Below are 14,333 nucleotides of genomic sequence, written 5' to 3' on the forward strand. Positions count from 1 at the left end.
TGGTAATAATATGTTTGGCTTTTGTCCAACAATATAAGGATTGACAATTTCCTGTTATCTCGTCACTGGAAAAAAAATTCCCATCACAATTAGAATCTGCCACTGTTAAATAAATAATACTGGGGGGGGTGGCATTCTAGATGTTCTTTGCTTCCTATCTTGTAAAACCAAACAAGTTATAGTTCTATTGTTTGTGCGTTTACACGTTCATCGTTTTCGTAGAGACTTCTCATCGTGAGGTGAGAAGCCTCTGTTAAAAAAGAAGGTGCTAAGACAGATCTTCGTCATACTAAATACAGTTTAACGCAAGAAGGGTGTGACTCCTTCCTTCTCGCTTACGGAAGCTCTAGATATCAGGAGAGACTCTGAACAGTTATTTGCAAAAAAAATCTTTCACACTGTCTGTATCTGTAAGGACTCCAGAAGCACCATCCCATGAAAAGGTTTACTGAGAAATAACACAGGATAACAGGCCAGTTCTGATACTGTGTAGACACCAACACTGCTGCCACACTACAGATTAGAGATGGGCAAAGATGCTGAGTGCTCAGAAATGTTTGTGGGGAGTGAGCAAAGCGATCAGGGTATTGCAAAACCTCCCAGACTTTTTGTAGCACTCAACAAACATCTGATTGTTTCACTTCCCTTTCCAAGCAGGGATGGGTGGGGTGGGGGAGCCAGGCTTATTCTCCCACTGCAGAGCACATCCAGTGGGCAGACTTCTGTCCTACCTTTTGGGCGAAGTGCAAGAAGCTGGTCTGAACAGAACTGTCTTTTTAAAATGTGTCCATCGCAAGCAAAAGAGTTCAAACTTTTCTCTGCTTCCTTTTTTAAAACTTCTTTTTTTGAGATGGGAGGGCATGCATTTTTTAGCCACCACTTTCTTGGGGGGGAAAAACCCCACACCTTCCACACTGAGACTAACTCTCGTTTCTCACACAGATTGTAATCTAAAGTACCTTTCCACTTTTTTTCACTCGTGTGCTGGGTGTGACACCACCCACCCATCCCGGACAGAGGTATCTTGGTTAATGCTATCCGGCTTAGACTACTGAAATGTGTTGTACAACAGGATTACGAAGAAATTTCAATTGGTTCGAAACGCAACAGCTATGCTGCTGATTGACACAAGTCAACCCTAACATCTCTCACCAGCTTTAAAATAGCCTTACTGTTTTTCTGTGATGCAGTTCAAGGTACAATTCAAACCTGAGGATAAGGGATATTTTTCAGCCACAGGGCCACATTTTGTTCTGGTGGGTGGGGCCAGAGGTAAGAGTGAGCAAAGCAATAAATGTGATTTTTACAGGAGGCTAGTTTCTTGACACTCACACTCACACACCCCTCAATATACTCCACCCAGACAAAAAGCAGCAGCAGCAGCAGCATCTAATGATACATTCCAAGCAAGCAAAAATGCCCAAGGAGAGTGCAAGGCAATGTCGGTGAACAGTGTGGCCTGATGAAGTTATAGAATGTGTCCAGGGCAGCTGTCTACCAGCTCCATCTGGTACGTAGGCTGAGACCCTATCTGCCCGCGGACTGCCTTGCCAGTGTGGTGCATGCTCTGGTTATCTCCTGCTTGGACTACTGCAATACGCTCTACGTGGGGCTACCTTTGAAGGTGATGCGGAAACTACAACTAATCCAGAATTCGGCAGCTAGACTAGTGACTGGGAGCGGCTGCCGAGACCACATAACGCCGGTCTTGAAAGACCTACATTGGCTCCCAGTACGTTTCGGAGCACAATTCAAAGTGTTGGTGCTGACCTTTAAAGCCCTAAACGGATTCGGTCCAGTATATCTGAAAGAGCGTCTCCACCCCCATCGTTCTACCCAGATACTGAGGTCCAGCGCTGAGGGCCTTCTGGCGGTTCCCTCACTGAAAGAAGCCAAGTTACAGGGAACCAGGCAGAAGGCCTTCTTGGTAGTGGTGCCTGCCCTGTGGAACGCCCTCCCACCTGATGTCAAAGAGAAGAACAACTACCAGACTTTTAGAAGACATCTGAAGGCAGTCCTGTTTAGGGAAGCTTTTAATGTTTGATGCATTATGGTATTTTAATATTTTGTTGGAAGCTGCCCAGAGTGGCCGGGGTATAAATATATTATTATTATTATTATTATTATTATTATTATTATTATTATTATTATCATCATCATCATCATCATCATCATCGAACTGTAGAGTTGGAATGGACCCCAAGGGTCTTCTAGTCCAGTCCCCTACAATGCATGAATCTCAGCTAAAGCATTCAGTCCAGAGGGCCAGATAGAAGGTCCACATTTGGCCCCTGCGTCTGAGCATCCCCATGCCTGTTTCAAAGACATATGGCTTCATATGTTCATTGATATAAGAAGAGTCCTGCTGGATCAGACCAAAGATCTATCTAGCTGAGCAACTGATGCCCACAGTAACCAACTCAATGCCTCTGGGGACACCCTGAGACGGGACATGAAGGTAAGAGTCCTTTCCCACAGTCATTTCCCCAGGAACTTGTGTTCTGGGGCATGGGTGCCTCTGATCCTGGAAGCAGTATATAGTCAATATGTTCAGTAGTTATTAGCAGGCTGGTTCTCTATGAATTTATCTAACCCCTTTTAAAGCTGACTATGCGAGTGGCCATCACCCTATTGTGGTAGTGCAGTGGCTTAGCGTGGTTTGCTGGTGCTCAGGGCACGCATTCGCACACCAGGGACCAGAGGATGAATGGAGTCTGCCACGCCAGCCCAGCCATTACCACCAATGCAGCTGGAGTGACATCAGCCCCAAGCCGCTTTGCAAGGCTGATATGATCGCAGCCTCGCAAAGCATCTCAAGGGCTGGCAGGGCAGCATGAGCAGCCCCTCCCCCCCCCAAAAAAATGTGCCCAGGGCCATTGCCCCGGCAGCACCCCCTACTATACCCCTGTGGTAGTGAATGCTATACTTTAAACAATGCACTGCATGAAATCCTTCCTTTTGTCTACCTCGAATCTCCCGCTCTTTAGTTTTGTTGGATGACTTCACAAGAAGAAGAACAATCTCTCTAGAGGCATGGTAACTATCGGGTTTCCTCCCTGTTCACATTTCCTACCTTCTTAACTAAGGTACAATTTAAAATGGGCTATTGTGAGAACAAAAATGTTGCATGAAAAGAGATTGTGCAACTATAGATCATACACTAACTACCGTATTTTTCGCTCTATAACACGCACCCAACCATAACACGCACATAGTTTTTAGAGGAGGAAAACAAGAAAAAAATATTCTAAACAAAATAGTGGATGTATGATTTTTGTGGTTCATGCTGTGGCCACAGACATGTGATCTGACAGTGAGTTTGGAGTAGCCCAATGCAAAAATCCTGAGGATCCATGTGGATCCGTGCTTTGTAACCACGTTTTAAGTGGGGAGGGAAGGAAAAGCACTCAAGGGACAAGGAGCACACATGGGGTGTGTGGAGAAGGATGCTGCTAGGAGGAAAAAAGTGAGTGTTATGGTGCAAAAAATACGGTATGTGGTTAGCTTGCGAATAGCTCCCTTAAGCTGATCAGAATTATATAATTATGAATGCATACAGCTGTCATTAAGTCACAATTATTTTCCCTCAGGTGCTAGTCTGTTGCACTGTCTTCCTTTGTTTTTAGCATTTCCAGTAAATATGAGACAGCTTCATTTTGCAGCCAACATACAACAGCCTGTGGCTATGCATCCAGGAACCAGCCAATCAATGTCTGCTAGTACAAAAGCAATCCAATGCTATATTGGATGCTATATTCTTATCAGAATTCATTTGTTGACTCAGCAGAGATTTCTCATTCATTTGTTTTGCAAATGTCCAATTTTGCAATGGTGCAAAGGGAAAGTTGGATTTAAACACAGCTATTGGGGTTTATTTGTTCTTCTGTGGGCAGGTGGTGGCTTAAGTCTATCGACTGACTAAAAATGAATAATGCATTTTGGTTTTGTGTCCTGGAAGTGCAGAAGGAACAGGATTCCAAAGATTAATGGTCCACTAGGCTCTTCATCTGGGCATGATCAGGGTATAGAAAAATCTGAAGCATAGCATAACCCTGTAACTAATTAGGCTAATTTTAAAGATAAATTTATATTAAGGAAATTTAAGGGCCACAACAACGTGAGGAAACACTAGACACTCCCACTTAAGCCAAAATGCTTTAACATCTGCTTTTCTGGCCTGTGTTTCATTGGTCTGACCAGGGGCATTGTTGGGGGGGGGTTGCTCAAGGGGCAAGACCTGGATCTCCTGTTCTTTCTTCCACCCGCTTTTAAAAAATAAAATAAAAAGAGTGACTTAGGGAACTGCAAAACATAGTCCTGATAAGAACCCAGCTACCTCCCATCTTAATTTCCTAGAGGAATTTATACAGATAATTTATACATATAAATATGTACACTTTATGCAAATTTGTGTCCTGGGGTTGTATCCTTTAAGTACACAGCCTCACAACCAGATGGCTCTCTTAGCTACTGTTTTTAGAAATTAGAGGAGACCATGATTTGACTAAATTTGCAAAGAGTCAACAAGTGTGGTTTGTGGATTTCAAGGGGTCCCATATCTTCCCACCACCACCAATTGTTTGTGGACTGGGAAAGGGCTTTTGGGACCATTTTCCTTCTATGTCTGATAGAGCCATAATCTCCTCTAGTATGAGCAGTCTCTTTCTCCCCAATCTCACTATCATGCTGCAAAAACCATTTGGCTAGAGATAACTGCAGCAGAAAACACATTGGTGGGCACACCATCACAAATGATGCTCTCTTTTAACATTTTCCAAAAATTGCAGCTGTCTCCAGAGTTGTATTTCTCTCCCTCTCATTTCTGAATTGTTTGAACACATGCTTTTTTGGCAAAACACAAATCAACTCCGACAAAACACCAAAACCTTGGAGAAAAAAATACATATTCAAGGAACCTAACTTCCAAAACAACTTATATATAATGGTGAGCTGGTCTGTTAGTTTCTAATTTTTCAGTCTTTAGTTCAGTTCTCCATATTTCCACATCAGCTTGGTTTAAATGACAATTTAATCAGCATTTAAGTGCACATTTCTCTTAATATACACATTTGTATATGAAGTTTTACCTAATGTGCATATTTATGCAAATCAATTTTACCTGAATTAATGCAATTTTTATGTTATTTTCACGTACATGTATGCACATTTTAACCTAGTCTATGCACTTTTGTACATATTACTTGGCTGGAAAACTATATTGCAATTTTTGGAGAAGTGTGAATTTCAAAAGATTGCTTTATTTCAGGTCTGCGTATTGTGCTAGAAGTACCAGACAGGTACGTTCACATTTAAACTCCACACACACACACACCCGTCCCTGCTCAAATACGTGTGGTTAAGGTGGACAATCAGATATTGGACAGCAATCAGAAATCAGTACCAAATCTCTTCTGTTCTGTTGTATAAGTGTGCGCACACCACCCAGATTTCCAGATACTCCACATTCCAAAAAGCTGTCCCTGGAGTCTCGACTCAGATTGAAATACAGTGCTACCTTGGGTTAAGTACTTAATTCGTTCCGGAGGTCCGTACTTAACCTGAAACTGTTCTTAACCTGAAGCACCACTTTAGCTAATGGAGCCTCCTGCTGCTGCTGCGCCGCCGGAGAACAATTTCTGTTCTCATCCTGAAGCAAAGTTCTTAACCTGAAGCACTATTTCTGGGTTAGCGGAGTCTGTAACCTGAAGCGTATGTAACCCGAGGTACCACTGTAACATGCTATGTGGGCATCTTCCCTAGAGAGAAAGGCGCTTCCCCCTGCTGGACAATACAAGAGATACAGATAAGGTGATCTCCGCATGCAAGCACATATCTGGAGGAACACCCTCATTGCAATGCTCTTATGTGCCCACTGTTGTGGATGCATACTGGATACAGATTGGAATGTGTATTCCCATCTGGGATTATACGTTGCTGCAAGAGGTTGGTTGTGTGGTGCTACAGCTGGTCTGGAGCCAGAGATTACAGAATTATTCTATACCGTCTTTGGCTGTGTTTACACTCCTGTTTACTAGCTGAGTTTCCAGTGATGGGTTTTTAAAAAAGCTGTCCTTCAGTGACTTTACCCCAAATGCATATGTATCCTGTACTTCCTTATAAAATGCTACTGTCTGATGTGTTGTTTCTCGAACCAGCTTCACACCAGTTGGAGTTCTTAAGGCATTTCTAATTCATCCCTAGCCAAGGTGTGAGCATCTTTACACTGGGTAAAGACATACCTGCCCTGTCAATGCCCCCTGGTGTATACACAAACAGAAATAAATCTTACACTAATGAAGCTGTGCTGATGTGAACGGCTAGAGCGGAAATAACTGTGAAATGCACCAGGGGTGGGGACAACATCTTTGTGCTCTAAGGCAGAAATGTGAATATATCCTCAGGCTAGCATAGCACTTTAGCTTGCTTCTTTTATTGTTCCAGTATCAAAGCTCTCTCTTGATGCTAATTTCGTTTATGGTACGGTCCTAATACAAGTCACCCATAGAACCCTTAAAATAAATCCACAGCAGTGTTTTTTTTAACATAGAAAAGATAGGTACCGTAATTTCCCCCCCATAGGACGCACTTTTCCCCCTCCAAAAATGAAGGGGAAATGTGTGTGCGTCCTATGGGGCGAATGCAGGCTTTTGATGAAGCCTGGAGAGTGAGAGGGGTCGGTGCACACCAATGCCTCTAGCCCTCCAGGCTTCAGGAAGCTATCCGCAAGCCTTGCGTGCCCGGCGGGAGTTCCCACGGGCTCACAAGGCTTGCGGGCAGCAGCCTGCAGCCCGAAGCACGGGGCGCCCTCCGGAGGGCGCCCCCTGCTTCGGGCGGGTGTCCGCAAGCCTCACGCGCCCGGCGGGAGGTCCTGCCGGGTGCGCGAGGTTTGGGGTGGCAGCCTGCAGCCCGAAGCACGGGGCGCCCTCCGGAGGGCTCCCCGTGCTTCGGCCAGGTGTGTGCAAGGCTTGGGGCTGCACCCCCCCAAAAAACGAGGTGCGTCCTATGGGCCGGTGCGCCCTATAGGACGGAAAATACGGTGTACTTCTGGATCTGGTGAAAAGGTCCCTGGAAATGATGCACTCCATTAAAAGAAGCTAGCACTGATGCCTTCGGCTGTCAATTGTGCTTTCAACGTGATTTCTAGGTTTAAAAAGACCAAGCAATAACTTGTGTAGAATGTTAACCAAAGGGCATGTAATATGCTAAAACCCCTCCTGAGGTAGAACGGATAAACTTGAAATTGCAGATTCACAACCTGTAGCTAGCCCTTTGTTGCCCTCTTGAAATTAGAAAGCAATTCCTAAAAATCAAAACAGCTTTTCTGATGTTTTCCTAAGAAATGGAATTACACAGGAAATCAAAGGGATTTTTTTGGGGGGGGGATAGGGGCATTTTGTGCATGAGTTTAACCAAAGTATGCTTTTGTCCTATTCAAATATTATGATGCTCTGTCTTCAAAACATGTAAGATGACGCACTGTACAAGTTACACTGACACCCGTGCACATTCCCAACATGGTACCTATGTCCTATGTCACCCACTGGTGTTTTGCCTATTGCTTGGGAAGGAGTTACATGCAAAAAAATATTATTGTCATCTTGCCTGCTTCCTCAGAAACTCTGGACCCGCAAAGATCTAATTTAACCAGCTGTATAGTTTTATTGATTTTTCCAACAGCCTGGTTGTATTTTAATTGTATTTTGGTTTCTTGTATAGTCTTTTGTTTTGTTTTGTTTTGTTGTACACTACCTTGAGCTGCCCACTTAGCAGGCGGCATATAAACATTTAAACAAATAAATAAAAATCAACTGTGAAATGGATGCTTTATGGTGCCCAGAAAAGTTTCTTAGATTTCCAAATGTTGCCCTGAGACCAGAAAAAGTTAATGATCCATGATATAGCTTGATATAGCAAGAACCCAATGTTGTCATACTGCGTGCGCACACACATACCCTATATAGAATTCACCTTTTACAATTTACAGCTTGATCCTTTGAAAAGAACATTTGGGGTGAAATGTTTGTGCTGGTTTATTGATTGCATTTATAGGGTGCCTTTCTGCTAAGGCATCCAAGGCAATTATAGCCACCAAATATTCATATAAGGATTGCAGCATTTATTTTGGTACAAATCTTTTTAAGATAACCCAGGAGGACAAGAGGGAGGAGCCACAGAGCACGCATCATTTTCTCCAGCTGCATTCCACCTGCCTTAAAAATCATAGGAACATAGGTAGCTTCCTTATACTGAGCCAAATCATTAGTCCACCTAGTTCAGCATTGTCAACTGTGACTGGCAGCCGCTCTCCAGCATTTCAGACAAGGGTTTCTCCCAGTCCTACTTGGAGATGCAGGGCACTGAACCTGGGACCCTCTGCATGCAAAACAGATGCTCTACAGTGGTACCTCGGGTTGCATACGCTTCAGGTTACAGACTTTGCAAACCCAGAAATAGTACCTCGGGTTAAGAACTTTGCTTCAGGATGAGAACAGAAATCGTGCTCCGGCGGTGCGGCAGCAGCAAGAGGTCCCATTAGCTAAAATGGTGCTTCAGGTTAAGAACAGACCTCCAGAACGAATTAAGTTCTTAACTCGAGGTACCAGTGTACTACTGAGATGGCCCTTCCCCTGTCAGCAGAATGTCTGCTGACATTAATGTCATTACACACTCAGCAATGAATTAACTGAGAGCGCAACCAATGGCAGTAAGGCAAACCCACTAACATTTGTGAATATATTCCAATACTTCTAACTATGAGCATAATGCATATCTTAATGTTAGTGAAATTAAAAACCATAGGTAAGAACTAGAATCTGGCTTTATACGTGGAGGATAATAATCTTCAGATAATGGCACACACCCAAAGCTCTTCTACCATTGAACATTGTAGGAAGCAAGCAAAGCAAGCAAGCAAGCAATCTTTTGGGAAAGCTCATTTGGCATTACTGAAGAACTCCCAATAAGCTTTGGAGAAATCTCAGGATCCCCCAAAACCACATTTGAAAACTAGCGATTCCAAACAATAGTTTGATCACCTCCTTGAGCAAACAGAGATTACAAATTGGAAAAACATGTATGGTTTCTGAATGAAGGGTACGTACGATAATCAACAAAGTCTTCATCATCAGAGTTCAATTTTTGGGCTATAGCTTTCTCACTAGCCACTCTTCCTAAAGTGGAAGTGGGCTGGACATCTTTTCACGGAAACATGAACGACACAATAAGTCCCTACCTTTCCCCTTTTCCCAAAAGGGTGGGGGAAGGGAAGATAAAGGAGGCAATTTAAGTCTGTGTACACAACATACATTTAAAGCACATGACTTACCCCAAAGAATCATGGGAGCTGTAGTTGGTTAGAGGGCTGGAAAATGAAGCTATGTTGGGGGTAAACTACAGAACCCAAGATTCTTAATAGAATAAAGCAAGGACTAGACATTTATGTAATAGGAAGAGGAAGGAGAGCAGGAAGCAAGAGGAACAACTCAGAGAATTGTTCAATTTAAGACAAATCTAAACAAAACAAAACAAAAATAGTTATCCATAGGTGAGCAACTTGCTTTCGGCAACATGATTTTGGACTAGAATGCAACTGTAGCCTCATTGGCTGTGGAGCTGTTGCTGGTTATTGTTGTGTGAGGGAAGAAGACTATGTTCTTCTTCACTATCTTCTCTGGGTATTAATTTTTATTCCTTCTGTGGTCTTCTCAGTCTTTCCTTTCATAAATCTTCAACTCTTTCCTACCCTGAATATCCTTTTTAAAAAAACCTCTATCAGAATCTTTACAGAAAAACCTCCTAAGGCACTTTTGTAGGAGCCAAAAAAGGGGTTGCATACCCTCCAGCATGTCCCAAAGGAAAACCAGGATGCAAGTCTTTCAGGGCTACCATCCCGCACAAGACCACACTGCCCCAAAACGGGATGCCCCGATTAAATCAGGACAGTTGAGGGGTATGGAGTTGCACAGCAGGCATAATATCTCCCTGTGCTCCAATTTATAGGGTTACACTATTTATACAGCAGCACAGCTAATTCAACACTAACGAATGGCTACTGTCATCTAGAATGTGATGTGTCCTTAATTCAAAGAACAGTCTTCTATTTGAAGCTGTCTTCTATTTGCAGAGCTGGTCCAAGTCCAGTTTTAATGAACTGTAAGAAGGGAGAGCAAGGCCTTGCATGCCCATCAAGTTAGCACCTGGAGATGCACTATATTTCTATAGTAAATTATAGTATTTGCATCCATGCATATAAAGTAGCATGTTTACATTTTATGCACACCTGTGTCCTCCTTTTTATGGGGCGAATGATGTATACATGGCCACCCTACATATTTAATATTGTCAAATTAGAGTCCTTATGCTGGTCAATGGCATTTCCCCTTACTCTTTGACCTCAGCTTAGCAGTTCCTGCAGCTCATAACATGAAGGATGACCCTTTATCAAAAGGCAATCCAGCAGTGGCCCATTTTGTTAGATACAGGTGAAATACAAATTGTCCACACACTCCAGTTGCGTCTGTTTAATAGACACAATACCTGTTTTCCTCACTAAGAGACCACATTGACATTCATACAATTTGTACCATAATACATCAATAGATTTGACTTCAGGTTAATAGTCTTTTTGGCCGGCATTAATACTGCCTACCTTAGGCATAATACTGCCTTCCTTAGGAATCACATCTCTCAACTTTGCTAACATGTTCTGACTTCCAAAAGTGGCCTGATCCAGCATGCTCTTCTTATGGTATTATGGATGTGAATTCTTGAATTCTGACATACATGAAAATATTTCTGTGGAGGAGGTTCATTCTTGTGAAATGTGACTTCGTGAACTGTTTGCTCTTGTCACACTATAATGGACTCATTTCCCTTCTGTCAAATGCTGACAGGCATGAAAGGCTGACCAGAGTAAGGGAGGGGATGTGGCCTCTGGCAGAAAGATGGGATGAAACATTAAATGGGTCTCCAGCTGTTTTTGGACTACAATTCCCATCAACCCTGACCACTGGTCCTGCTAGCTAGGAATGATGGGAGTTGTAGTACAAAAACAGCTGGAGACTTAAGTTTGGGAAACCCTGCATTAGTGCAAACAGAAAACTGGCCCCACCAACCTCAGTCTATCCTTAACAAGCCCCACCTGCCGACCTATGTACAACCAATCCAGGGGGTGGCACTGCCTGTCATCTACCTCCCCCTTAGTCTCAATTGTTGCAACATTGTAGTAGGTAGAACTTAGCAGGTAGAAGATGGAGACAAAACTAGAAAGTGCCTTTCTGGCTCCACCTACTGTTGGTTTTCCTGTCTTCTGCCCTACCAGTGTCAACGGGTACCACCTCCCCACTCAGATATCATAAAAAGAACTTAACTACACTTTACAGCCCAACTAGAAACACTCAACCACTGCATTCCTACTTTTGAGTACACCATAGTCTTATTACACCAGTAAGTCACAGATAATGTATTGCAAGCCTTGAGCATTTATCCTAAAATAGCAATTAAAACCCTCCTTGAGAGTCTGTCTTCTGCACACAAGCCATTATTAAGCTGGTCTTCTGACTATTCTGTTTTAATAAGGGGTCCCCCCCAACTTTCATAATAACACAGGGCTAGAATTTTGAGAGTTCTCTTTTGATCTCTCATCAGTTACTTTTCCTGCAGGAAATACAGCTTTTTATCGAATTAAACCACACTCTTGCTTAGCTTATGCATCACACCTATCAACCAGTACCAAAAAGAAATATGCTTTAGACCTGGAGCACACTCTTCCTTTTGTGCACTCACAAACCATGGACCTACAAATTCAAAAGGGCCTACTTATTTCATGACAATCAAGCCAACACTTTTAATGACAGACATTTGACTGTGAAATACAGTCACATCACACACAGCTCTGTTATAGCATACAAGCTTCCATTTCATAAAGCAGTTGATGAAAGTTCCAACACCACTAAAATCTATTTAAATAAGGAAAGGAGGGCAGTATTCATGAATCCCAAATCAAAACATTCAAACAATACATAGGTCTATACAATATAATGCATACTGACATTCCTGTTAACAGATCTTTTATTTGGGAAGTTTTTAAAAAATGCGAAATGCTCTCAAATTCTGACGACAGATACTTTCAACATAACCCTATAAACTGGATTAGAGCTTTTTTGTGTTAAATTGAATAGTTATCCTTATTTGCCACAGGAGCCAACTCCTAGGGGCCGTGGGGGCTTTGGCCCCCACAATAAAATATGATTATGCAGGGCGGGGTTTACCTGGGCCCCCACAATATTTTATTCAAGTTGGCACACCTGTTATTTGCTCATATATAAGATGGTGGTTGCAGAATAAAATTCAATAAGAAAGGTGTACAGGGAAATATAAATATGGTAAATATATTTGCCTCACTGTTTAGGTTTACATGCTATATACAAACCAGGAAAAGAATTCCAGCAAGCTATTTTTTGCTGCTGTCGTTCTAATGTGCGTTACATTATTAGGGCTACCTGCAGTGATTATGAACTGATCCTTATTTAACCTGTCTTAACAGCGGTTACACAAGAAACGTAAATTGGATAACAAATGCAGCACATTATGTACCATATTTACATTACCCCAAATTTATTGTATAATTCCCACTTGATCCTTGAGCGCTTTGTATCAGAATCAGTTCATAACCCTCACAGGTAGTGCCATTAAAGCTCTATACTAATGGCCAATGGTGCTCTTCTTTTTGTTTGCAAATATACAATTGAATGTTACCAAACTCCCCACCACTGGTAGAGGTTTTCATACATTTTGACCCAGAATGTGCAAGTGAGTATGTGGTAGGTTGGCTGTGGGTTGTACTGCTGCAATAAGAATAATATGGAAAAACAGATGAGATGAGATAATCCTTTCCAATATGGGTGAACAATAAGAGGGAATCTCCACTGAAACCAACAATAGGTACTCTTGTGCCATTCCCATTCATTTCAATGGGGCTTGCACAGAAAACCTTTCCACTGCTTTGTGTCTCCTTATCAGGTAGAATTGGCACTCATTACATTAAGGCTTTCACTCCCCAACAATTCCTCATTTTTGGAACTCCTCCTAAGCTGTTAACAGAAACATCTGACTTGCATAATGCCTCAAAACCTAGCATGTATTTTTTTGCAAGGTATAATTTCTTTTTAAGCAAGCGTGCCAGTCAAATTGCTTCACCGTGCATCCAAATAGTTAATAAAGTAAATCCTCTTTCCATCTGTCACTTAGAATGAAATGACCACATAAGATATTTAGTGGAGAACAAATCCCAAAGGAATTAAAGGGGGGGCTCAGCGCATTGGAAATAGAACAAGCTCTCCCAACTAGCCAAGCAGCCCTGCACGGTGAACTCTCACTTACCCTCTGGTTTATGGACTTGCCTTCCTTGACTTCCACTGCCAAGCCAAGATCAGACAATCGGCAGTGGCCATCATCATCCAGGAGGACATTTTCAGGCTTCATGTCCCTGTAGACAATTTGGATGGAGTGGAGGTGCAGCATCCCACAGGTGATCTGAGCCGAGTAGAAGATGACCCTATCCATTTCCAAGCCTCTTTCACCCACATTGTAAATGTGATATTTAAGATCCCCACCATTCATCAGGCTCATGACAAGACACAGGGCAGCTTTGCTCTGATAGGCATAGGACAGCGTGACAATGAAACGGCTGTTGACTTTCTCAAGGATCTCCTTCTCTAACAGAGCCATCTTTTCGCCACCTTTTTTCTTTAGTCGTTTTTTGTCCAGTTTCTTGCAGGCATACATCTTGCCAGTATTTCTCACCTGAATGGCACAAACCTAAAGCAGCAAGTTGAATGAAAAAAAGGAAAAGTCTTAAGTAAGCGATGCAGACTCGGAACTGGAGAGACTATATGCCCCTTATTGCTGTTTTCATCACAATATCCATTGCTTTCAGTTTTGATTTTTTTAAAAACACACAAATACCCCTTAGATTATATACTGTATTCTTGGAGACTATTATGCTATTTATGGGTTCTCTACAATGCTTTGTAGATTATTTGAAAGGAATGAATGGAGCCGCAGTAGCAGCCATAAGTGTTTCCATTGGGAAACCTATTTCATCTCATGTCTTATTTGCATAATTTATGTTCTTAACACTTACTGTACATTGCCCAGAGAACTTTTTATTGGACAGTATAAAAATACTGTAAATTAAACAAGCAAGCAAACCACATGTAAGACATTTTGAGGAACAAGGAGGAAGGGATAGTTGTGAAAAATACGGTAAATGAACCCCTGCCTCATGCTCCTGAGTACATGTTAGTGCAAAGGAGATTATCAGAGAAAAGGCT

At 42.4% G+C, this 14,333-nt stretch overlaps 1 protein-coding gene across 1 annotated transcript in view; it reads right to left on the reverse strand.

Annotated features, from left to right (window-relative positions):
* GRK7 (G protein-coupled receptor kinase 7) overlaps positions 1-14,333 on the reverse strand; it is a 44,029-nt gene that overhangs the window by 26,112 nt on the left and 3,584 nt on the right. The window contains exon 2 of the mRNA XM_081910467.1: positions 13,381-13,818. Coding sequence (XP_081766593.1) covers positions 13,381-13,818 — 438 coding nt within the window. The remainder of the gene's footprint in view (positions 1-13,380; positions 13,819-14,333) is intronic.

This window comes from Podarcis melisellensis (assembly GCF_964234715.1).
Source record: "Podarcis melisellensis genome assembly, chromosome: 5".
NCBI classification, from domain to species: domain Eukaryota; kingdom Metazoa; phylum Chordata; class Lepidosauria; order Squamata; family Lacertidae; genus Podarcis; species Podarcis melisellensis.